The following is a 23,144-nucleotide window of genomic DNA, read 5'->3' as shown; positions in this document are numbered from 1 at the left end:
GAAGAAAATAATGAAATATACAATTTTGTATAAGTACAGCGTATTTTATGAGCGTATTTTATTAGTGGGTGTAAGAAATAAATGTATGCATTTTGTTTTGTCATCTAGTTACATTTTATGATTTCCTAATGTGTTCTTTTCTATTCTTTCCCTATTAAAATAATTATTTAGGATCCAAAAATAGTTATTTATTATCCAAAATTATTTAGGCTGGCATTGTGGCACAGCGGGTTAACTCCCTGGCCTGAAGTACTGGCATCCCATATGGCACCAGTTCGAGACCTGGCTGCTGCACTTCTGATCCAGCTCTCTGCTATGGCCTGGGAAAGCAGTAGAGGATGGCCCAAGTCCTTGGGCCCCTGCACCCGCGTGGGAGACCTGGAAGAAGCTCCTGGCTTCGGATCAGCACAGTGCCGGCCATTGCAGCCAGTTGGGGAGTGAACCATCTGATGGAAGACCTCTCCCTCTCTCTCTCTCTCTGCCTCTCCTCTCTCTCTGTGTAACTCTGACTTGCAAATAAATAAATAAAGCTTTAAAAAAACAAAATTATTTAGAACAAAAAAAGTCAGAAAAGGAACAGGCAATCTTTTTCTTTTTTTTAAGATTATTTATTTGAAAGCCAGTGTTTCAGAGAGGGAGAGGTATAGGCAGAAAGAGATTGATCTTCCATCCGATGGTTCACTCCCCAAATGGCTACAATGGCTGGAGCTGAGCCAATCCAAAGCCAGGAGCCAGGAGCTACTTTTAGGCCTCATATGTGAGTGCAGGGCCCCAAGCACTTGGGCCATCTTCTACCCAGGCCATATCAGAGGATGGGAAGAGGAGCAGCTGGGACAGGAACCAGCGCGCACATGGGATGCTGGCACTGCAGGCAGTGGCTTTACCTGCTATGCCACAGCACCAGCCTCGGAACAGGCAACCTCCAGGAACTTGGAGTTGAAGCATCTTGAGATTTGATATGGTACAAGCTGCTTAAACCCTTACTTTACACTCTGTTGACTGCTGTTAAAAAAAATGTAATATGAGCAGGAGCCTTCGCCAGCTCATCTCCTGTGCTGCTTCCTGCTAATTTCCTGTGTTTCTCTTAAGCTCTCGGAGTTTGAGGTGGTGTAGGCAGGCAAACTCTGCACAAAGGAAGAATGCAGCTATCACACAGGTAGGGTGCTTGCTTTGCAAACTCTGCTGGTCCTTTTCTTTACTCGGCAAGCTCTGTGCTGCTTCAGGCAGGAGATTCCAGATTTCTCCTTAATGACTCTCTGAATCCCCAATACATTCTTCTTTTTTTTTTTTTGACAGGCAGAGTGGACAGGGAGAGAGAGGGACAGAGAGAAAGGTCTTCCTTTACCATTGGTTCACCCTCCAATGGCTGCTGCGACTGGTGCGCTGCGGCCAGCGCACCGCGCTGATCCAAAGCCAGGAGCCAGGTGCTTCCTCCTGGTCTCATCATGGGGTGCAGGGCCCAAGCACTTGGGCCATCCTCCACTGCACTCCCGGGCCACAGCAGAGAGCTGGCCTGGAAGAGGGGCAACCAGGACAGAATCCGGCGTCCGACCGGGACTAGAACCCAGTGTGCTGATGCCGCAGGCAGAGGATTAGCCTATTGAGCCGCGGCGCCGGCCCCCCCAATACATTCTTAATCTGTACCCAGTGAACAGGTGTTTGGCTTCCTGCTGTACCCTGTCTCCCATGGAGGATTAATTCAGATACAGCAGATTTAGCTTCATGAGGAAGGTGCCAATCAAAAGAGCTGATGGGTAGTGAGGCTGTGGCTCACTTCCTGGCCTCTTCCCACCCCATTCACCCCTAATAGCCAATTATCAGTTTTCTGTCATTTTATTTGAGGTTCCATTGTAACCCTTGACATCACCATCACCAGATCCATTATTGAGATTTTGTTGGAAAACATAGTAGGCATGTGGAATTTTACATATCAATTATGTCATGAACATTTGCATGCATTAAACTGAATGTATTCTATTCTGTTTACTGCTTTAAACAGTAGTTACAGTCGCCTTTTAATATAAACTGGATCATGTCATTTCCTTGCTTGGACCCAACAGATTACCGTTCTACTTGGAATACAATGAAAACTCTTTACCTTGGTTTATGTGCCTTCCAGTTATTGAGGCTGCCTATTAGAGCCACACAGGGATATTTGAAAATCTTTCATTTTGCAGGTTCCACTACCAGATAATCTAAAGGAATTGTTGTGAGATAAGATCTGGAATTCAGTATTTTTTAAATTCTAACAGGCTGCCAGGGTTGAGAGGCATTGTTCCAGGTGACCTGAGCCAAGTCTGCCTCCCCAAGATTCTCCCTCCTTACCCAACTCTCTGCTGACTGTTTCTTATCAATGTCTATATTCAGTCACTTAAAGCTGTCTAGCTTCTTTCTGCTTCAAGGTATTCCATAGATTATTTCCTCAGTCCGGAATTCTCTTCCTTTGAGCTCTTAACATTGAGCTCTGAACTTAACTATCCTCAGGGAAGGTATCCTTGACCTCTGAGTCACTCTGTTATAAATCAAAAGAGCATGTTTTAAAATGACACAGAAACTTAGCAGGTATATGGATGTTTTCCAGGCATCGGAATAAAGGTGAGACATTGAAGGTTAGACAGTGGTGGCTTTAAGGGAACAAGATTTCATGTCCTGTTATTTTAAAATTTCTAAGGAAATGCAGAAAGAGGAAATGGTTTGGGCTCTATGATATCATTAGTGCTATTTTTATTCTCAGAGGTTCAAAGGTTTCAGGGATAAGAGAAAGATATGCAAAAATGAAGATATTCATCTTTCTTGACTTTTAGTAGTATATGTTCAAAGTACCGATTTTTTAAAAGAGCACACTTAAAAAAAAAAAAACTTGTGTTTCCAGTTGTGAAAAGGATGTATACATAGGTGGAAAAAATAAAATGATACAGTATGTTAAAATAAATGAAAATGTTAAAGCAACCATTTGAAGTTACTAAAACTCAGATATTCTGCACTTGAAAATTTCATTACTCTGTTTTAAGGATTTGCTTGTTACCTGAAATTAATGCATATCCCCGTGTCATTTAGACTGTGCTGATCTAATTAGGTCCAGTTGTTCTGTGAAGTTTTACTTGGTGTCCTTGCACTTTCACACAACCGAAAATAACTTTCATGCATTAAGGAAAGACTTGATTTTTAAATCTTGCAAGTAGGAACTTAATTATGAAAACCAGCAGCTTGTATTCAAGGGAATGCTTCCTTCTCCCCCTCAGGAGGGTTTTTGTTTTATTGCAAAATTATATTAGAAGTGAGGGGGGATGGGTTTTTTACCACGATGATATGCAGAAAGGTTAAATTCTAGAATCAAACTGAGCAACTACTGTTATAATAATGCCAAGGGCTTGCCGTTTTCTGTGCCTCTGAAGGAATAAAGGAGGAATTATTTTTGATCTGTAGTTGTGGTTGGCATAAACAGCATTGAGCTATATTGATCTGTTACAGCTTGTTGTGTAGCAACAAATAATCACTTTATTTTCCTAAATATACGGGAGTCTCCAGCTACTAGGTCGGAAAAGAGGAGCCTTATGTACTGGTTGTCTTTCTTATCAGCTCTGTTGGTGAATATTTACCTACTAGAATGAGGCAAGGACTGTACACAGTATGAATTAACGAGAAATTAAAGTACTTTGGAATCATGACCAAATGAAGTAGTGCTTTTTCATATCAAGAACAGAATGGTGATTTTAGATGTATTGGTGGGAGAATGAGGAATTCTCCCTATTGAAATTTAGAAAACAAAACAAAACAGCTACTAGCCTCACCTCCCTTTGGAGTCTGAACCAAATCATGGTTTACCTGAGTCAAGACATGGTTTACCTCCTTTTTTTGGACCCAGGCAAATGACTCCCAAGCTGAATCAGGCCAGGATATCATCTGTTTTAAATCTAGAGCTAGGATTTTCAAAATTAACATCCATCAGTTTCTTTGAAAATATGATATAACTGGGATGCCTTTGTAACATACTACCTCCTCTCAGCTTCCAATAGGAGTGTTCAAAGGAAACCAGACTTACTCTTTCCTTATTTTTCTGCCACTTTTTACCTCCCTTTACATTTATGCTATTTTGCTTGTGCATTTTGTATATCCTTGTGCAATCTCACAGGTCGTATTAGAAAAAGAAAGGAGTGTAAATAAATGAGACAATAATTCACCTTGATTTAATGTCTTTTAAAGCAGTAATTCTCACCTGGGATTCAGCTCAGAGTTACCCAAGTAATGTTTAATGAAAAACAGATGGAAGGCTCTCCCCTGGACCTACTCAGTCAAAATCTTTAGGGTGGTGGAGCTCCAGCTTATATGTTTTCTAAAAGTTTCTTAGCTGTTTCTAATACAAATCTTTGATTTTGAATCAGTCTGCTGGAGCATTTTTTTCTGTTTGTTTAATTTTCTAAGGTGATATGCCATGTGACTTTATAGCAGATATTTTTTTCTGAAATAATTACTACCAAGAGTTTTCTTTAAATTTACCTGTTTTAATGAAAAGGTGGGGCCAGAGACCAGTGTTGTGGTGTAACAGGTAAAGCTGCCACCTGCAACACTTCCTATCCAGCTCCCTGCTAATGCACCTGTAAAAGCAGGAGAAGATGGCCCAAATACTTGGGCTTCTGCCACTCATATGAGAGAGGCCTGGATGAAGATCTAGGCTCCTGACTTTAATCTTAGCCCGAGTCATTGCAGTCATTTGGAGAGTGAACCAGGAGTGGAAGCTCTCACTGTCTCTCCCTCTCTGTAACTCTGCCTTTCAAATAAATAAGTAAATCAAAAAAAGATTTTATATGTATGTGTATGTTCAAATATCTATGTCTGCATACATACATTCTATGTATATACACTTAATTTCTGAAACAATTCGATCATCAAAATGACCCACAAACACTTATTTTTACTTTGTCCTATTTATCTTGCAGAGCAGTCAATACATTTTAGCACAGCTCTGAATGGGAATGAGCTTATTCCCACCATGCACCATCTCACCAAACCCTGATGATGGTGGTGAGCTTGATCTTGGCTGTTATACTTTGTTGGCAGCACAGAATCATACTGATGATCATATTTGTATAGAATTTAAGATTCATAATTGACAGATTAAATAAAATTAATAAGAGAGGTAGTCCAAATTTTGATAATGTGTTAAAGTCAGCCCTTTAAGGCTATGAGAATTTGTTGAATTTAAATGTTATTACTCTTTATTGCCTTTATGTTTCAGTGCAAGCCTATTCATATGTCCTAAGTCAGTATTTTGTTGATTAAGGAAACAAAAAAAGTACACTGAAATAATGTAGACACTCCAACTCCTGACTCCAACTTCCTGCTAATGCAGATTCTCAGAGGCAGTGGCGATGGATCATTCAAATAGTTGGGTTCTTGCCACCCATGTGGGAGACCAAGATTGAGTGCCCTGCTGTAGGCTTTGGCCTGGCTCAGTCCTGGCTGTTGTGGGCATTTGAAGAGGAACTGGTAGATGTGAGCTCTGTTCATCTGCCTCTCAAATAAATAAATAAATAAATAATTTTTTTTTTTTTTTGGCAGGCAGAGTGGACAGTGAGAGAGAGAGACAGAAAGGTCTTCCTTTACCATTGGTTCACCCTCCAATGGCTGCCATGGCCGGCGCGTTGTGGCCGGCACACCGCGCTGATCCGAAGCCAGGAGCCAGGTGCTTCTCCTGGTCTCCCATGGGGTGCAGGGCCCAAGCACTTGGGCCATCCTCCACTGTACTCCCGGGCCACAGCAGAGAGCTGGCCTGGAAGAGGGGCAACTGGGACAGGATCCGGTGCCCTGACCGGGACTAGAACCCAGTGTGCCGGCGCTGCAGGCAGAGGATTAGCCTATTGAGCCACGGCGCTGGCCTAAATAAAAATTTTTAAAAGAGCTTGGAGTGAGCATCAAAGAATTTATGGAAGACTTTAAAGTTTTAGGTGAAAGTAACTGTAAATGTTTAACTTTTCTTTGATATAAATGACACAAAATGTATGTGAAACTGGTAACAGAAAACAAACCATCCTCAGTGGTAGCAAATGTAAGAAAAAAATTGTTCATACTGTATGGCACCAAATTTTTACAGTAGATAGACTTCTGTATACCATGACTATTAATAGTTTGCTTAGATCTTTACACTATTTTAGTGCTAGCACATTGTGTGTGCGCTCTTAAAAATGCCTTGGTAAGTGCCATGCTATTGTTTCTGAATTCCTGTACCTGATTTGATGACTGTCCTCCTTGGCCTCCTCCGTTATAAGACTCACTGTGATGGTCTCTGTCCTGGCTTTTCAGGAGAACTCATCAACTGCAAGAAAATGCACGTTCTTGATAAACATCTTTGAGCCACTTGATTTAAACTCCATTAAAGAAAGGTGGAGTTTACTGCTAGTATCTATATGAACATTTTAAGTAGGAGGGAAATGTGAAATAAAAGGAAAAGGTTAGGAAAAACCCTCATTCCTACTCTATCATTTGAATTAGTAATAAGAGGAAACCTCAAAAGACCTAAAGATGTTTTCTGAAGATTTTAATGATCCCTTATATTGTCTGTGACTTGCATTGGCCAAATCTGAAGGCAGCAGTTTTGAGATAAGTAATGTGTTGGGTAGAAAAGTGTACACAAACTGTAAAAACAGCACCACACCACTGAAAAACAGGATGACAAGGCCTTTTTTGTTTGTTAGGTACTCTCCAAAGACAAGGCCCTTTCTTTTGTTGTATCAGAGATGTTTCCCTGTTGTTACAAGGCTGGACATGTTCAGAGAAAGGTGACTTCATTAAACTAGATAAGCTTCCATCTGTGCCTTAAAAATTAATTCCGTGTGTTCTTTTGTGGGTACTGGGACTTGCTTTTAGGATATGACCGCACGTGATCTACTACAACAGAGATACACTCTTCCAAATGGAGACACCGCCTGGCGGTCTTCCCCTCTTGTGAATGCAGCCCTGGAAGGCAAGCTGGTCTTGTTGGATGGCATTCACCGGGTCAACACCGGCACACTTGCTGTATTGCAGAGGTTTGTATGAGTCACACAACACAAAATACACACCCACATACAATACACACAAACAAGCGGTAGACAGGGAAGTCTTTCAGTTCTGTTTTAGAAACTGAATTATGAGGATTATGAGAAATTCCTGGCCAGCGCCGCGGCTCACTAGGCTAATCCTCCGCCTTGCGGCGCCGGCACACCGGGTTCTAGTCCCGGTCGGGGCACCGGATCCTGTCCCGGTTGCCCCTCCTCCGGGCCGGCTCTCTGCTGTGGCCAGGGAGTGCAGTGGAGGATGGCCCAAGTGCTTGGGCCCTGCACCCCATGGGAGACCAAGAGAAGCGCCTGGCTCCTGCCATCGGATCAGCGCGGTGCGCCGGCCGCAGCGCGCTACCGCAGCGGCCATTGGGGGGTGAACCAACGGCAGAGGGAGGACCTTTCTCTCTGTCTCTCTCTCACTATCCACTCTGCCTGTCAAAAAAAAAAAAAGAAAGAAAGAAAAAAAAAAGGAGAAATTCCTGATTCTATATCCAAATAGAATGGCAGACATTTATTATTATAAACACATACTGTAAAACGCCAATTGATGAACATTTGGGGGAAAGCCACTGGTATAGCAAAACTTTTCCATAGTAATTTTGAAAGGCTTTACATATACAGATTTAAATCAGCAAAAAGTCTCATAGCTGAAGTTTCTCCAGTTTGTCAGGGTCATAGCTTTACTGTTTAGAAATTGCCTATGAATCACGTCTGCTTTATTGGTTGATCTTGTTAAAATGGGGAGGAGGGTGCCCGCACTGTGGCATAGCGGGTAAAGCTGCCACCTGTAGTGCAGGCATCCCATATCGGCGCTAGTTCAAGTCCTGGTTGCTCCACTTCCGATCCAGCTCTCTGCTGTGACCTGAGAAAGCAGTAGAAGATGGCCCATGTCTTTCGGCCCCTCTTACCACATGGGAGACCCAGAAGAGGCTTCTGTCTCTTGGCTTTGGATCAGCCCAGCTCCGGCTATTGTGGCCATCTGGGGAGTGAACCAGTGGATAGAAGACCTCTCTCTCTCTCTCTCTCTCTCTCTCTCTCCCCCCTTCTACGTCTCTGTAACTCTGCCTTTCAAATAAATAAATCTTTTTTAAAAAATGGGGAGGGAGAGAAATGTAGTTTTTGTATAAAATATATAATAGCTGTTTGATTATATATTATATATATATGTATATATATATAAATATATAAGATTGTATTTATTTGAGAAGTAGAATTACAGAGAGAGGGAGAGACAGAAAGAAAGGTCTTCCATCCTCTGTTTCACTACCCAAATGGCCACAACAGATGGAGCTGGGCCTATCCAAAGCCAGGTGCTTCTGGGTCCCTTGCACGGGTACAGGGGTCCAAACACTTGGGCCATCTTCTGCTTTCCCAGGCCATAGCAGAGAGCTGGATCGGAAGAGGAGCAGCCAGGACCAGAATCAGTGCCCACAGGGGATGCCAGTACTGCAGGCGGAGGCTTAGCCCAGTACGTTACAGCATTGGCCTCTTGGTTATGTTTTATATGGACTAAAATGCTTACTTTGTTGTTAGAGACTTGAACATTTATATAACTGTTGTTTTCTTGTTTCAGTTTAAGTAGGTAAAAATAGCCTCACATTCCTAAAACTTATCTAGAATTTAATGTTGAGAGAAGATTCTGAATGCTTAACTTTCATGGAAAGTATTTCTATCATGTATCATTTTAGGAGATTAAGTAAGCCGGCGCCGTGGCTCAACAGGCTAATCCTCCGCCTTGCGGCGCCGGCATACCGGATTCTAGTCCCAGTCGGGGTGCCGGATTCTATCCTGGTTGCCCCTCTTCCAGGCCAGCTCTCTGCTGTGGCCCGGGAGTACAGTGGAGGATGGCCCAAGTCCTTGGGCCCTGTACCCCATGGGAGACCAGGATAAGCACCTGGCTCCTGACATCGGATCAGCGCGGTGCACAGGCCACAGCGGCCATTGGAGGGTGAACCAATGGCAAAGGAAGACCTTTCTCTCTGTCTCTCTCTCTCACTGTCCACTCTGCCTGTCAAAAATTAAAAAAAAAAAAAAAAGAGAGAGAGAGATTAAGTATACTGATTTTAAAATTCATCTTGTAGATGTATGATTTTTAATTCTGAATTATTAAGAAAAGTCAAATAGTAGAATATACCTTTAACTCAACCATTTGGTTTTTATCCTTAACAAGATGCAAGTACTGAATATAATTAAAGACTTCAAATACATTGCATTGATACTGATTAGATTTGAAAGTATTTGAAAATTTTGATGGCTACGTTTCAGTGATTTACCATAAACATTTCATAGATTTTAAATGCTTTTCTCTCCGAGTCAAACAAATACAGATACCATAAAATGATACCGGTTTACTTTAATTGACTCTCTCTTTCATGTTTGGCCAAGTAGTAATAGTAACAGCTGCAGCTACCATTAATTGAATACTTACTTTGTGCCAGCCATTGTGTTAAGCCAGTCCTTCCCTAGTTCTCAATCCTAGAATTACCTTGTGTTCTGAGAACTTCAAAATACTGATGCTTGGACTCCATCATCAGGAATTCTGATGCAATTGGTCCAACCTGAGGTCTGACCATTGACATTTTTAAGTACTTCCCAGAAGACTAACGTACAAATTGAGAACAACTATGTTAAGCGTGTATTTTAAACTCATATGAGGTGTTTAATTTTGCAGCAATACTTTGAGGCTGGTGTTATTGCCTTAATTTTATAAAAGACAAATGTTTAGAGAGATGGAGTACTTCTCTCTCCCTACTCATCACCACAGACACAGACCTCTGCTTGAAGCCACCTATAAGTCTGATATTGTACCACTCATACCCCTAACCTTTACCTAATAGAGTCTCCCCTCCTCTCAGTGCCTACAGAATGGAGTTTGTGGGTCGCAGCTCTATCATGGGCATCAGGAGACTTAGTGGTTAATATAAGATGTAGAACAGTGCTTTTTTTTTTTTTTTTAAGACAAAATTATTTATTTATTTGAGAGGCAGAGTTACAGACAGAGAGGTAGAGACAGAGAGAGAGGTCTTCCATCCACTGGTTCACTCCCCAAATGGCTGCAATGGCCAGAGCTGGGCCAATCCAAAGCCAGGAGTCAGGAGCTTCTTTCAGGTCTCCCATGTCGGTGCAGGGGCCCAAGCACTTGGGCCGTCTTCTGCTTTCCCCGGGCCATTAACAGAGAGCTGGATTGGAAGAGGTGCAACCAGGACTTGAACCAGTGCCCATACAGGATGCTGACACCACAGACCATGCCACAGCACCAGCCTGTATAACAGTGCTTGTCAGCCAGTGCAGCATTGAAGACAATGCTGTTTGTGGTTTGATTAGATCACCATCTGTGTTGGAATATGAGATAGCAATGTAGTTATTTCATTATGAAGATTTTTTTTGTATTTTATGTCTATAATTCCAAAGATAGAAATATTTTATTAATCTCATCACTTAAAGAGTTACATTCGACTCAAGGGAGTGTGTGCAAAACTGGCTTATCATCAGTACTCATATGGCTCTCATGGTTATCCAGAGACACTCATTCAGATGTTTCTTTTCCTCTCCTTCTTCCTTCTCCCTATCCATATTTAGCATTCATGGCTTCTTCCTTCCATTGAATAATCCAGTGGTTTTTCTAAGTGTAACAGGAATGACCAACTTGAAATTTTGAAATATTTATCTAAGAAAATTGTTAGACTTGATTGCCAGAAATAACAGACCAAATTAGTACATTGACTGATTCTGCCTCTAACGGTGTCAGTGTTTGAAGCTGATTGATCCTGTCGCCTGACTTTCCCTTATTTGATTAGGTTAATCCATGATCGAGAGCTGAGCCTCTATGATGGCTCGAGGCTGCTGAGAGAAGACAGGTATAAGCGTTTAAAAGAGGAGCTACAAATGTCAGATGAACAGTTACAGATGAGGTAATTTGGGGGTACATTGTTCTTTTTGTTAAGTTAAAATTAATATTGTTCATTATTTTCAAAATTAGTATCAATCCAGAATCACTGAACAGCTCAATAAATTGGTGTCCTGCACATGCTAGTAGTGTGATTCTTTCTTAAAACTTGCTGCTCAAGGTGTGCTCTGTGTCCTTAGCCTAAGTAACTGTTTAAACCTTTTATAAAAACATGGTGGAAAGAAGGCAGTCCCTCCTCTGTTGCTACTACCCATCCAGTTTTGGTTTCATACTTTGGGTCCACTCAGCAAAATAATTGCTGGACCCACAATTAACGGTGTCTGCCTTCCTAAGTGGTCATCAGTCATTCCTGGGGTATGCCACCTGATGCAGGATGAAGCATTCTGGCTGATTTAAGCATTCCTTCCAGAGATGGTACAGCCAATGCAATATGTGACACTTGATGGGATCCTGGAGCAGAGAACAAAATGAAACCAGCTACAGAAAATAATTAGAAAAGTTTAAAAATTGGCTATATAAGAAAGAGCTTCAAAAACTTTGTAGAAAATGAAATTAAAAGATAATCAGCATTTTCCATCAACTTTGTGATAGTCCCTTGTATATTGCATGCTGTTGTTGAACTGGTATTAATTTTCTGATGTATTTTAATGGTATTGTTATAAAGGAGAATATTTCTATTCTTAGGAGATGCTTATATAGTAACAGGATAAAATTTAAATAAAAATATTTTCAAATGATTCAGGGGAAAAATATGGGTATGTGTGCATGTAAACACATACCACACAGAGAGAAGGAGAGATGGATCAAGCAAGAGAGAGAAGGCAAACATGGTAAAATCTTCATCACTGACAAAATCTAGGTGGAGAAAATATGGGTCTTTGTGTTTTATTCTTTTAAATTGTCTATGCATTTGAAAAAATTCAACTTTAAAAGTTCAAAAGAAAATGACTTCCTTGTCCTTTCCCTCAGAGTAAGTTTGGCACATCTGAGTGGTTTTCAGCTTATTACAGTTCCGTGGATATTTTCACATAATTTCAAGTTGCTATATTGAGGCTCCTTGTTACCTAATCTGACCTTATTTAATTGAGATTTCTCTCCCCAAAGGGCTCACTAGCATATTTAAAACATGAAGATTCTACAAAAGATAATTAGACATATTTATTATTGTGGTTAGGTTCTAGCAAACTTTTGTTTAAAGATTCTTTTTTTTTTCTTAGAAGGGAAAGTGCTAAAGTCCCTATTAGCACTGTATAAGTTATTAAAAAATTCACTTGATTACATACCTGCTTATGAATCTGAGGTGTACATTATCAAATTCTTCTACCTCAGTTTGGTTTGATGGAGTTCTTAGTGGAGCAAAGTTATAAAGATCTCTCTCATTTCCTACCTTAAGTTTATAAAATTTAGCTGTTATACATTACTTGTGAATCACCAGAGGAAAAAAATATATTTTCTTTTATTTTTTTAAAATTTATTTATTTGAGAGGTAGAGTTACAGACAGAGAGGGAGACACAGATATAAGGTCTTCCATGTGCTGGTTCTCTCTCCAAATGGTCTCAAGGGCTGGAGCTGTGCCGACCTGAAGCCAGGAGCCAGGAGCTTCTTCCGGCTCTCCCCTATGGGTGCCGGGGTCCAAGCACTTGGGCCATCCTCTACTGCTTTCCCAAGCCATAGCAGAGAGCTGGATCGGAAGTGGAGCAGCTGGAACTCTCTGTAGATGGAGGATTAGCCCACTATGCCACAAGTGCCGGCCCCAAGAGTCTATATTTTCATAGACGCATCAAGCCAATTGGGCACTAGCTTACAGCAATCCTGCCTGGCAGTTTCCCCTAGGATATCAGGAATATTGGACTTGTTGCCAAATATCTAGGAAGTGATAACCCTTTTCTGAAAAAATACCCACGTTCTCCCTCATTGACATTAGTAGTTGTACAAATGAAAACACTTTTAGGAACAGAGCAGCCATGAGCATCATGTTCAGGGTGTGGCTCAGCATGGTTAGTGGTGCTTCTCAGTTTCACACCTTCCTCACAACTGATTTGGGTCTCCCCCATGCGTTAAAAACCGAGGTTGACTCTATCTTCAGATGTCTGTATGAGAAGGTTGAGAGAGGTCATAGCAAGCTCGCTTCCTTCATTTATCTTTAAAATTTTTGTTTTCATTTTTATCAATATTAGACATACATGAAATTTGAGCCAGTTTTCCACAGCATTTTATGAAAATATATCAGTTCCCTGTTACTGGTTCCATGACAGTCTCGCATTCCCTACTTCTAACCCCAAAGAGGTGAGACATTCTCAACTGTTTCTTTTAATGTGCATCACTAAAGAACATGCTGTCATTACTATTCATTGATTTATTTTTCAGCTTTAAGTATTTTCTATTGATTTCTTACATGGAAAATTAAGGCTTAGCTGTTTCACCTCTTTGCTTACCACACACACATACTTCCATCTTGCATTCTTCCTAAAGAGTTACATAACAATTTTGCTCAGAACTTTATCCAGTGTTTACATTATTATGTTAGCACGAAGACTATACACAGCCATGCCATTTAATCTGCTATATATCTTGTTTTTCTTAAAGTTAACAATTACCTACACTTGAAGAGAGATAGTTTGAATAATAATTAAAATACAGTTAGAGTAGAGGTCTGTACAACAGTGCTATGGGAACACTAAAGAGGAAGTGGATCTATTTGAGATATCTATCACTTTTCCATCCCAGACACTTTCCCTGTTTTCTAAATCTCCTCTGTGTTCTGACAACCTCTAATCTGAACTTGTTCTTCATACTTGTAGTTCCTACATCACCTTAGATCTCTCTCCATGTCCACTTTTCTGGTTTCTTTGGTTTCTCTTCACCTTGTTGAACCTCCCAGGCTGAACTACTTTTTTTTTTTTTTCTCCCTCATGTCCTGTGAATTTACTGGGCCTTAATTAGCTTTTCAATGGCAAGATGTTTTCGGACAATTGTTCTCCTGTCTTTTCTGAAATATTTTCACCAGTTAAAAGTCAAATTCTTTCTTTCCTTCTCAGTCTCCTCCTTTTGACCTGAGAAACACTATTATGATTATAAGCAGTTTTCTCCTCTATTTTGTTGTTAAACATAGTCATGTTACAGAATCTGCTTCATCCTGATGGTTTGGATTGTTGGGAAAAGGGAAAATGTCTTTTCCTTTTCCTGATTCAATTTTGCAACTAGCTTTTGTATTTCTGGAATAAATGTGTTCTCTTTTTGGGCTATAAAATGTTTGTTTACAGTGTTTCCTTAAGGGTTGTGTTTATTGGCTACCAGCTTAACTAAATAGACATAGTACAGGAAATTTGTAGAGTGAGGAAATTAATTCATTTCTTGAGTTGTTCCTGTAAGTCATATAATCCATATCCAGCATGGATTGATGCTATGCGCAGTCTGTATCTAATATGTCACTTCTGCCATTCATGTTTGAACTACAGATAAGAAACTCTTGACCCAAATCATCTAATCTTTCATTTCTATACTTAATCACAGAACTAGAGTTCAGCAAGTTGACCTTTATGATTATATTTACACAAACTCAGGTTTATTTAATTTATTGTTGTGAACACTTTGGTTCCATAGGGGGACATTTTAAAATAGAGAAAAGATCAAAGATGAATGACAGAGAAAGATTTTTTTAAGGGGAAAGATTTTGTAGGGTTGTGTACTGGCAGGGGGTAGAAAATAAAATGTAACTGCCTAGCAGAAAGAACAGCTTCCGTAATCTTGCTTGAATAAATAAGCTTCCTACCTCCGTGGGATCAGGATTCCAAAACCAATTTCCTCTAGTTTATAGAGTAATACCACCTAAATGTTGACTTTAAAACTTTTCTGCCAACTCCAGTGATTGGATGATTTTGTTGAACTTAGATATTATAAAGGTAATGCATGAAATTAGTCCCTCTCTGGGCTCTCAGAATAGTTCCCAGGTGAGTGATATCTATAGACTGACATATGGGTATAACTGATTTGGAGAGTACAAGTGGTGGTTATTGATGGTTAACATTACTTCATTCTTTCCTTCAGGTTAAATGTTTATTGAGATGACACAGTCACTGTCTTCTGTGATACACTGCATATATGGACACATGTGCAAATAAATAATTACAGTGCAGTTTTTTTTTGTTTTTTTTTTTTTTAAGGAAAAGGGTTTATTGGGGAACACCCTACAGACCAGAGTGAAGGGGCGGCGAAGGAAAAAAGAATGAGTATGAGAGAGAGAGAGACAGAGGAGAGAAGATAGAGTAGAGAGACGAGCCAAGAGAGAGGAGAGAGCGCAGGAGAGAGGAACCAAGAGCCAAGAGAGCAGGTGTTCAGGAACAGGCCCTTTTAAAACTGCCTGAGGGCGGGCAGGGAAGCAGGAGCATCAAATCCCATTAGGATGGGGGTAAGCCTGGCTCAGGTAGCTGGGCCATGCAGCCACCTGGCTAAGTACACTGCAGTTTTGAATGTCAGAGTTCTTTACAAAATTCGTGGGGAGTATAGAAGAGGAAGTGACTAGTATCTGCCTTGAGAGGTGGGGAGAGGCTTCAGAATATTGTTCAAGTTGGTAGCTCCCAGTGTTTTCTCCTTAGGCAGCTTCAGCCTCCCTGTGTCTTCACCTGCAATCGATAGGCTGAGCATTACTTAGAGGCTCTTTTCAATTTAGTTTTCTGTCCTAAGTGCCATGTGACTACGAGATGTCATCTGTTAGGTGTCCCAGGAGATTCTAAGTTAATTTCTGTAGACTACTATTCCTTTTGAACTCCTAAACTTAGTGAATGGAACCAATTCTCCATACAAGTAGGCTAGAAGTTTAAGGTAGCTAATCCATAAATTTGATCACATCACTATTTAAATCCTTCTTTGGTTTCCATTGCCTGCAGTGTTCGGTAATATCTATGCATACTTGCCAGCAGAATAAGACTAGCGAACTTCTGCTATTCCTTCAAGAGTCACTTCCTCTGTGAAGCCTTCTCTGACATTCCTCTAGCCCTTTCCAAGGCCAAGGAAGACTTAAACTGTCAGACTTTAAATCCAGTTTGGTAAATTTAGACTTGAGGTTCTACTGTCAGAGAGAAACCATTTTCATATTTGTAACTAGCAGGATTTTTTGGTAATAATACTGAAAAAATTCAAGTTGTTGAAAGAGAAAATTCAACAGTACTGTCAAGCATTGTTTCACAACAGGGATCTGTTCTGAAAAATGGATTATAGATGATAGCCTTGTTGTATGGACATCATAGCAAATACTGACACAAACTGAGACAGCTATAGCATCTCTGGCAGTGCAGTCTTTTGGGACCACCATTGTATAGGAAGTCTGTAGTTGACTGAAATGTGGCTATGCGGTACACTACTCTATCTCACACCTTCAAAGGAAGTTGAGCCTCAGGAAATAACTGGAACCTGGCACTTTTGTTGTCAAGACTTTGTGTCTTGTTTTTGTATTTTGGCACATTGTAGACTACCTAGTAAATGTTTTTGAATGTGAGAATATTCACTTGGGGTACTCAGTTTTAGGTAATCCAGTTTTAGGTAATCTATTGAGTAGCAGAATTTCCTTTTAGGAACCTGTTAATTAGGAATTCTTTGATGCCTTTTAAAGACAAGTCTGACAAGCATAGGATCTCATAATAAACGGCTGCTAACAATGGGGCAATAACCGTTTAAACTGTAATGTGACACTCGTTTCAACAATTACATTTGACCCCTTTGCCAACCTTCATCTTAAACTAGGTCCTCACCAAGATCATATAAGTTGTTCAATTCAGAATGTACTGAAGGCTGTCACATTCTTTGTAGGTAATCATATGGCTAATATGCCCAAGGAAATAGCTTAAGAAAAATTAGAAATCTTCCTTCTCTTGTTGCAAGACATTAGGGGTACCATGGACATGGTGATTAGAAAAAGCAAAATGACCACACACACCAGATATCATGCTTCCATTTGTAGGAGGAAGTAAGTACCAAAATAGAAATGCTTCCTTTGATGAGAAAAACTTATTTTGGGGAAAAGAGTACAAATACTATAGGCTGCTAAATGCGTTCCTTCCTGCTGTTGTCCAAAGCATAGATGAGAGAGCAACAATTTCTGTGTTATTAACAATGTATTATACCAAGAAAAAATTCTGGTTATCTAATGAAAGCAATAAAGATTAGTTGCTCTTAGATATGCTCTAATATTTTTACGTTTTAATTGAATATTTTTACTGGTTGCTAATGAACAGTGAGAACAATTTACAGTGAGTCTTCAGTGGTCAGTGGTGAGCCATAACTGGACTTCTGAGCACAATCCTTGGTCAGTTAGATTTTCTGGGCTCTTTTATGTTCACCACATTTGAAGACAGTTAAGATCTAAGCACTGTCTCCTGCTCACTCAAAAATCTCAGCTAGCAAATTATGCCATGTCACTTTTTACCAAAATTAAGATAGATCTAGGATTTTACATTCAATCTTTGTGTTTGATTCCCAAAATAAAAAGGCTTAAGGAAATTTTGATTTTGAAAATAATATTGAACATTTCCATGGTCAAGGAATGGTTTTCAACCTTGTACCTGTGAGGGGTGCAATTATTTATTACTATATGAGTAATTTTAAAAGTTTATAGAAAAATGGAAACAGAAGATACTTATTTTAATGCAAAAATGTTTGAAATCCAAGCATACTTTTCCCATGAACTTTTTGAATACCTCTCATGTATGAATTTCAAAAAGATTTGCATCAAAATGAACTTATTTTTCATTCTGTTTCCCATGAACTATTGAAGCACCTTCAAGTGTGCTGGGTTCTTCCTTTTGGTGGAGGAGTGTACCTCCTCTCACAAATTCACAGGTTTTCCTCTCCCAGGAATTCAATCCACATCTTCCATAAAGATGCCAGGGGCCCAACTGTTAGAGCTATCCCCACTGCCTCCCTGGGTGCACGTTAGCAGGAAGCTGGAACTAGAAGGAGAGCTGGGACAGGAACCCAGGCATTCTGCTGGGGATGTGGGCATGCCAACATGTGTCTTAACCACTAGATCAAATTCCCACCCCTATATCATTCTTTTCATGTTCCTTAATATGAAAATTCAGCAAAATGTACCAAATAACTTCCTATAAAGGACTTAGTTTGCCAAAGTCTTGCTTTATTGCTTGTTTTATTGTAGATTTTGTTGAGATATAATTGACATATAATAAACTGAATATTTAAAGGGAACAGCTTGATAATTTTTGACGTTTCTATATACCATGAATCCATCACCACAGTAGAGATAATGAGTATATCTATAACACCCAAAGTATCCTCAGGCTTCCTTGGAATCTCTCCCTCATGTACCTTCTCTCCCTCCTCTCCTAACCCCAGGTATCTGTTTCTGGTTACTCTAGTATCTTCTACTTTCTTTCTTTTTCTTTTCTTTTTTTCTTTTTTCTTTTCTTTTCTTTTTTTTCTTTCTTTTTTTTTTTTTTTTTGACAGGTAGAATTATAGACAGTGAGAGAGAGACAGAGAGGTCTTCCTTCCGTTGATTCACTCCCCAAATGGCCGTTATGCCAGCGCTGCACCGATCCAAAGCCAGGAGCCAGGTGCTTCTTCCTGGTCTCCAACGTGGGTGCAGGGGCCCAAGCACTTGGGCCATCCTCCATTGCCTTCCTGGGCCACAGCAGAGAGCTGGACTGCAAGAGGAGCAACCAGGACTAGACACAGCGCCCAAATGGGATGCTGGTGCCGCAGGCGGAGGATTAACCAAGTGAGCCACTGGCGCTGGCCCCATATCTTCTGCTGTTTTCTAGCCAGCAGGTTCATCCTGAGAGATCCACACATTAGTCAACTGTGAGCTTATCCTGCAAGGCCTGAGCATTGTGGGATGGGTGAGGCTACGGCGCTCTTCAACAAGAAGCACTGGAGACAAGTGTCCGTGAACATACCCGCTTTATTAATGACCAAGCGCACCTTCTAAAGGGCAGCCAGAGGGGCCGTAGCTAATTCAGGACAACACTAATTCTATAGGATAGAGCTGATATTGTCACTGCTATACTTCTTCAATCAGCTTGAAGGTCACATAGGCAATGGTAGCTTTCCTGATGGGCCTGGGCCACACCCTGGAGCAGTTTACCTGTGGCAGAAGTTGGGGGTGGGGTTAATGTGCCTGGGGCTCCTGCCGCCTGCCAGCAGTCAGGCTAACCTGCATGGGCTAGGCAGGCAGACTCCTGGCCTGGTATAGGATCACCCACTGTCACCCTCAGTGTGTACTCTCTTCCACCACCACCTCCCCCCAGTTTCTTTCACATAGCTTATTTTAGGATCATCCATGTGGCTCTAGGTATCAATAGTTCATTTTTTTTTTATTACTGAGGAAACATTACTCTTTACAAACAAACTTACACTTTGGACCACAGATATATTATATTAACCTTGATATTTTCATTTTAAAAACATTTTTGCTTTTTTATATCTTTAATCTTTATAAAATAATATCTGTTTACTTGAAATTAACTCATATATCCCCTTGGTTGTTTTGTTGTTGTTAAGTTCTAGTAAAATTAAACCTAATCCTAATTTTAGATTCTAATAGCACTTGTTTCCTAATTTCTAATTCTGTATCACTTTTCCACCCTTTGTAGTACTTGCCGGCTTATCACATCTCCCTAATGTACACAGCAGATTATCTGCTTTCTTACTTATAAACTTGGGGAACCAAGAGGATCAGGAAATGACTTTCCATATGACTTATTTGTATGTAAGGAAGTCTTTGGAGAGTACCTAACAAACAAAAAGGGCCTTGTCATCCTGTTTTTCAGTGGTGTGGTGGCTGTTTTTACAGTTTGTATACACTTTTCTGCCCAACACATTACTTATCTCAAAACTGCTGCCTTCAGATTTGGCCAATGCAAGTCACAGACAATATAAAGGATCATTAAAATGTTCATGAAAAATTCACATTATGAAAAAACTGTGTGTGAATTTCAAAATAGATTTGCACTAAAATAAACTTACCTTTTTAATGTAAGTACTCTTGTATATGTCTCAGGCAATGTCCATTTCTTTATTTAAGTTCAAACCACCCAGCTTGCTGTCATTTTTAGTGACTCTTCTGGTCTTAATTTTACAGGCCAGCTGTGGCCACTGACTAAACTGGACTTGCCCCTCTGGCTTGTCTGATGGATTTTGGCTTTGCTTACTTCCTTGATGTCGTATCCTTCACTATCATAAGTGAGAACCTACTTCTACAGCTTCAATCGAATGCGACCATGTTGGATTCCCTCTCTCTTGGTCTCTTCTTGTGTCTGAACCAGGAGAAAAGGGGATCAGGGACTCAGTGGACTGCCTGTTGTTTTGATGGGACTTTCTCTCACTTGGACACTCCAGAGTGCTCATCCACACATGTCCTATGTGCTGGTATTTTAGCTACCTAAACCCTTTGGCTTCTGTTGTGATAGTTAAGGGGGAATGCTGGTCATATTCCTGTATTTCTGTGTTTCTGAAAACCTTGACAAGTGTTTGACTTTCATTTCTTTCTTTCTCTTAGCAAGAATTATGTTATCCTCTGTTGGGTTTCTTAATAGAACTGAAAAACAAAATCTGACGGAATCACTCACATGATTATATCATGAAAAGAGGGTTCTAGTCCCCTTTCAGAACTACCTCAAGACATTTCAAAAGCCTAGAGAAGTCTTATCTTATTCCTCTGTGTGTCCTCGCATGTTTACATGCTTCCTCAGATTTCCTAGCAGATTTCTAGAAGAATCACTTAAAAAATCATAACATTTGAGTGAAAGTGACAAGCAAATGAATTGTATAAAGGTTCAGCTTTCTCTGTCTTTTTAAGACTTGAGTATTATTTCTGCCATTGTGAACCTTAAATTTAACTGCTTACACTGCTTAAGCTTTTTATGCTTCTTTTTTTTTTTTTTTTTTTTTTTTTAGGCTAACTTGTGGCACAGTAGATTAAGCCACTGCCTGGGATGCTCTGCCTTCTGTCAGGGGAGCCAGGACTCAAACCAGTACTCTTGACCTTTCTATGATTGACATAATTAGGCTCCTTGCAAGACAGAATATTTGAGGGGCTTTTAAATAAATAAAGAGGATTATGTAATGAATACAAACTAGGTGAAATTTTATTTCAAGGGACTATGAAAAAAATTATTATAGGCTTGAAGACATATCAAAGCACTGATTTGTTTCTCAGCTGGAGTCTCATAAGTAGATATTGTACAGCATTTATTAGCAGAAGATGATTATTTTGTTTGTCTTAATCTTAGATTCTTAGAATATCCTAATTATTTTTTTCAAAACTCTTTCTTTGGATAATAGCTTTGACGTTGTTAACAGAATGGTAAGCCACCCTGACCTAATTTCTAATGTGAAAAGTTATGTTTTGTGATTTTTTTTTTCCTTTTAGATCCATTTTCCCTATCCACCCCAGCTTCAGAATCATTGCCATGGCAGAGCCCCCTGTTATTGGAAGTGCAACACAGCAATGGCTGGGACCAGAATTGTTAACCATGTTCTTTTTCCATTACATGAAGCCACTTGTCAAAAGTGAAGAAATGCAAGTGGTGAAGGAAATGGTAAGAGCAAAGGCTGTTCCAGCCTAGTGTCAACAGCTGTTTTCCTTTTTCAAGGTGCTCTGAAACATTCTAGAGCAGAGTTGGACATGTCTAGCTTTTCCTCCCCCATTTACTTCCACATCTCCTCATATAATGGTGTAGGTCCTGATTCTCAAACTTCACATTTTGAAGAATCATCCAGAGGCCTTGGTGGAAAGCCATTTGATGATTCTGTTTCTATAGTGTTTGAGTCAGTAGATCTGGGAAGGTTACATGAGAATATGCCTTTCTAGCAGGTTCTCAGGTGATGACGATGCTGTTGGACTGGGTACCACACTATGAAAACCACAGATGTACATGGTCCTCTCCTCTTTCCTCAGAGAGAGACACTTTTGGATTTCCTTTTCCTTTTACATTTAGCCAAAGGTAACTATTTTAAGTTACTACTGTAAATTGAGGCCAGATACATTATCAGGTATTAGATTTGATAGAAAATACTAAGTAGTCCTGGTATCTCAGGATTGTAATGTATCCGTTACTTACCTGAGTCCCCATCCAGTGCTTCCTGTGTGTGTGTGTGTGTGTGATTCATTCTTTCCATGTCTGCCTTAACGAAGCATTATGTTAGCACTTGGAAATTCTAGAACTACACTGTTCAGTGTAGCAACACTCACCACATTAAGCAAAGTTGTTTTAATTCAGTGTCCCAGTCACATTGCAAGTGCTTAACAGCCGCATGTGGGACTTTTGACTACTGTGTTAGACAGCATCATTAAAGAACATTTACTGTTCATAGAAAGTTCTGGAGCTGCTCTAGTCACTAATAATGAATGTTTTACATAAATGCCTCATTTCTATTGAGATAACATAAGGAACTGGTTAATTTTAGGTAGGCATGGTTATGGTAATGGTATAGGCTTTAGAGTTCAATGACTTGGCTGTAAATATCAAATCCACTCCTGATTAGCTTCCAGATCTTGAGCAAATTATTCAGTCAGAACTTCTTCATCTTAAGATGAAGATGATTGTACATAACATTATTGATTTAAAGAGTAAGTTAGATAAAGCATATGTGGATTGGAACTTAGAATTAAAAAAAAAAAAATTCCTCTAGTTCCTTAAAGGACTCTGAAATGGTCACATTACACCAATTGCTGTTTTAATATTTCCTTCTGAGATTTTAAAATTAAGCCTTTCAATTTGTTATTGCTTAAACAAAAATTGCTTATAGTTTAATTTAATCAAATATTTAATAACAAAGATTTTTTATTTCAAGTCGGTCATGTATGTTATTTGTCAAACTGCCCCGTGGAAATCACTGATGTATTGGTCATGGCCCTCCACGCTGCATTTTAATAGTCTTTGGAAAAACTGACACTTTGAGCATGTGTTCTTTATCCCAGGGTGCCTTATGTCACAGAGTAGATATATGTTGACTATTAAATAAAATAGGAAATTGCCCAAATTAGAGCTTAAAACAATCATGCTAGGCAAAAAAACAAAAACAAAAAAGAAACCCTAGGAAAATAAGACTTTTTAAGGGTATGCTATTTGTCAGTTTTATTAAAAAAATTCTTTTATTTATCTATTTAAGAGACAGAAAGAGCTCCCATTCACGTGTTCACTCCTCAAATGTCCACGCACTGGAAACTCAATCTGGGTCTCCCAC

At 39.8% G+C, this 23,144-nt stretch overlaps 1 protein-coding gene across 1 annotated transcript in view; it reads left to right on the top strand.

Moving 5' to 3' along the window:
- VWA8 (von Willebrand factor A domain containing 8) overlaps nt 1-23,144 on the top strand; it is a 403,863-nt gene that overhangs the window by 147,633 nt on the left and 233,086 nt on the right. Inside the window, exons 13-15 of the mRNA XM_062194118.1 lie at nt 6,865-7,025; nt 10,835-10,948; nt 21,328-21,496. Of these exons, the coding sequence (XP_062050102.1) occupies nt 6,865-7,025; nt 10,835-10,948; nt 21,328-21,496 (444 nt within the window). The remainder of the gene's footprint in view (nt 1-6,864; nt 7,026-10,834; nt 10,949-21,327; nt 21,497-23,144) is intronic.

This window comes from Lepus europaeus, chromosome 6 (assembly GCF_033115175.1).
Source record: "Lepus europaeus isolate LE1 chromosome 6, mLepTim1.pri, whole genome shotgun sequence".
NCBI classification, from domain to species: domain Eukaryota; kingdom Metazoa; phylum Chordata; class Mammalia; order Lagomorpha; family Leporidae; genus Lepus; species Lepus europaeus.
Note: the sequence above shows the minus strand (reverse complement) of the source record. Positions and strands in the feature narration are given on the sequence as shown.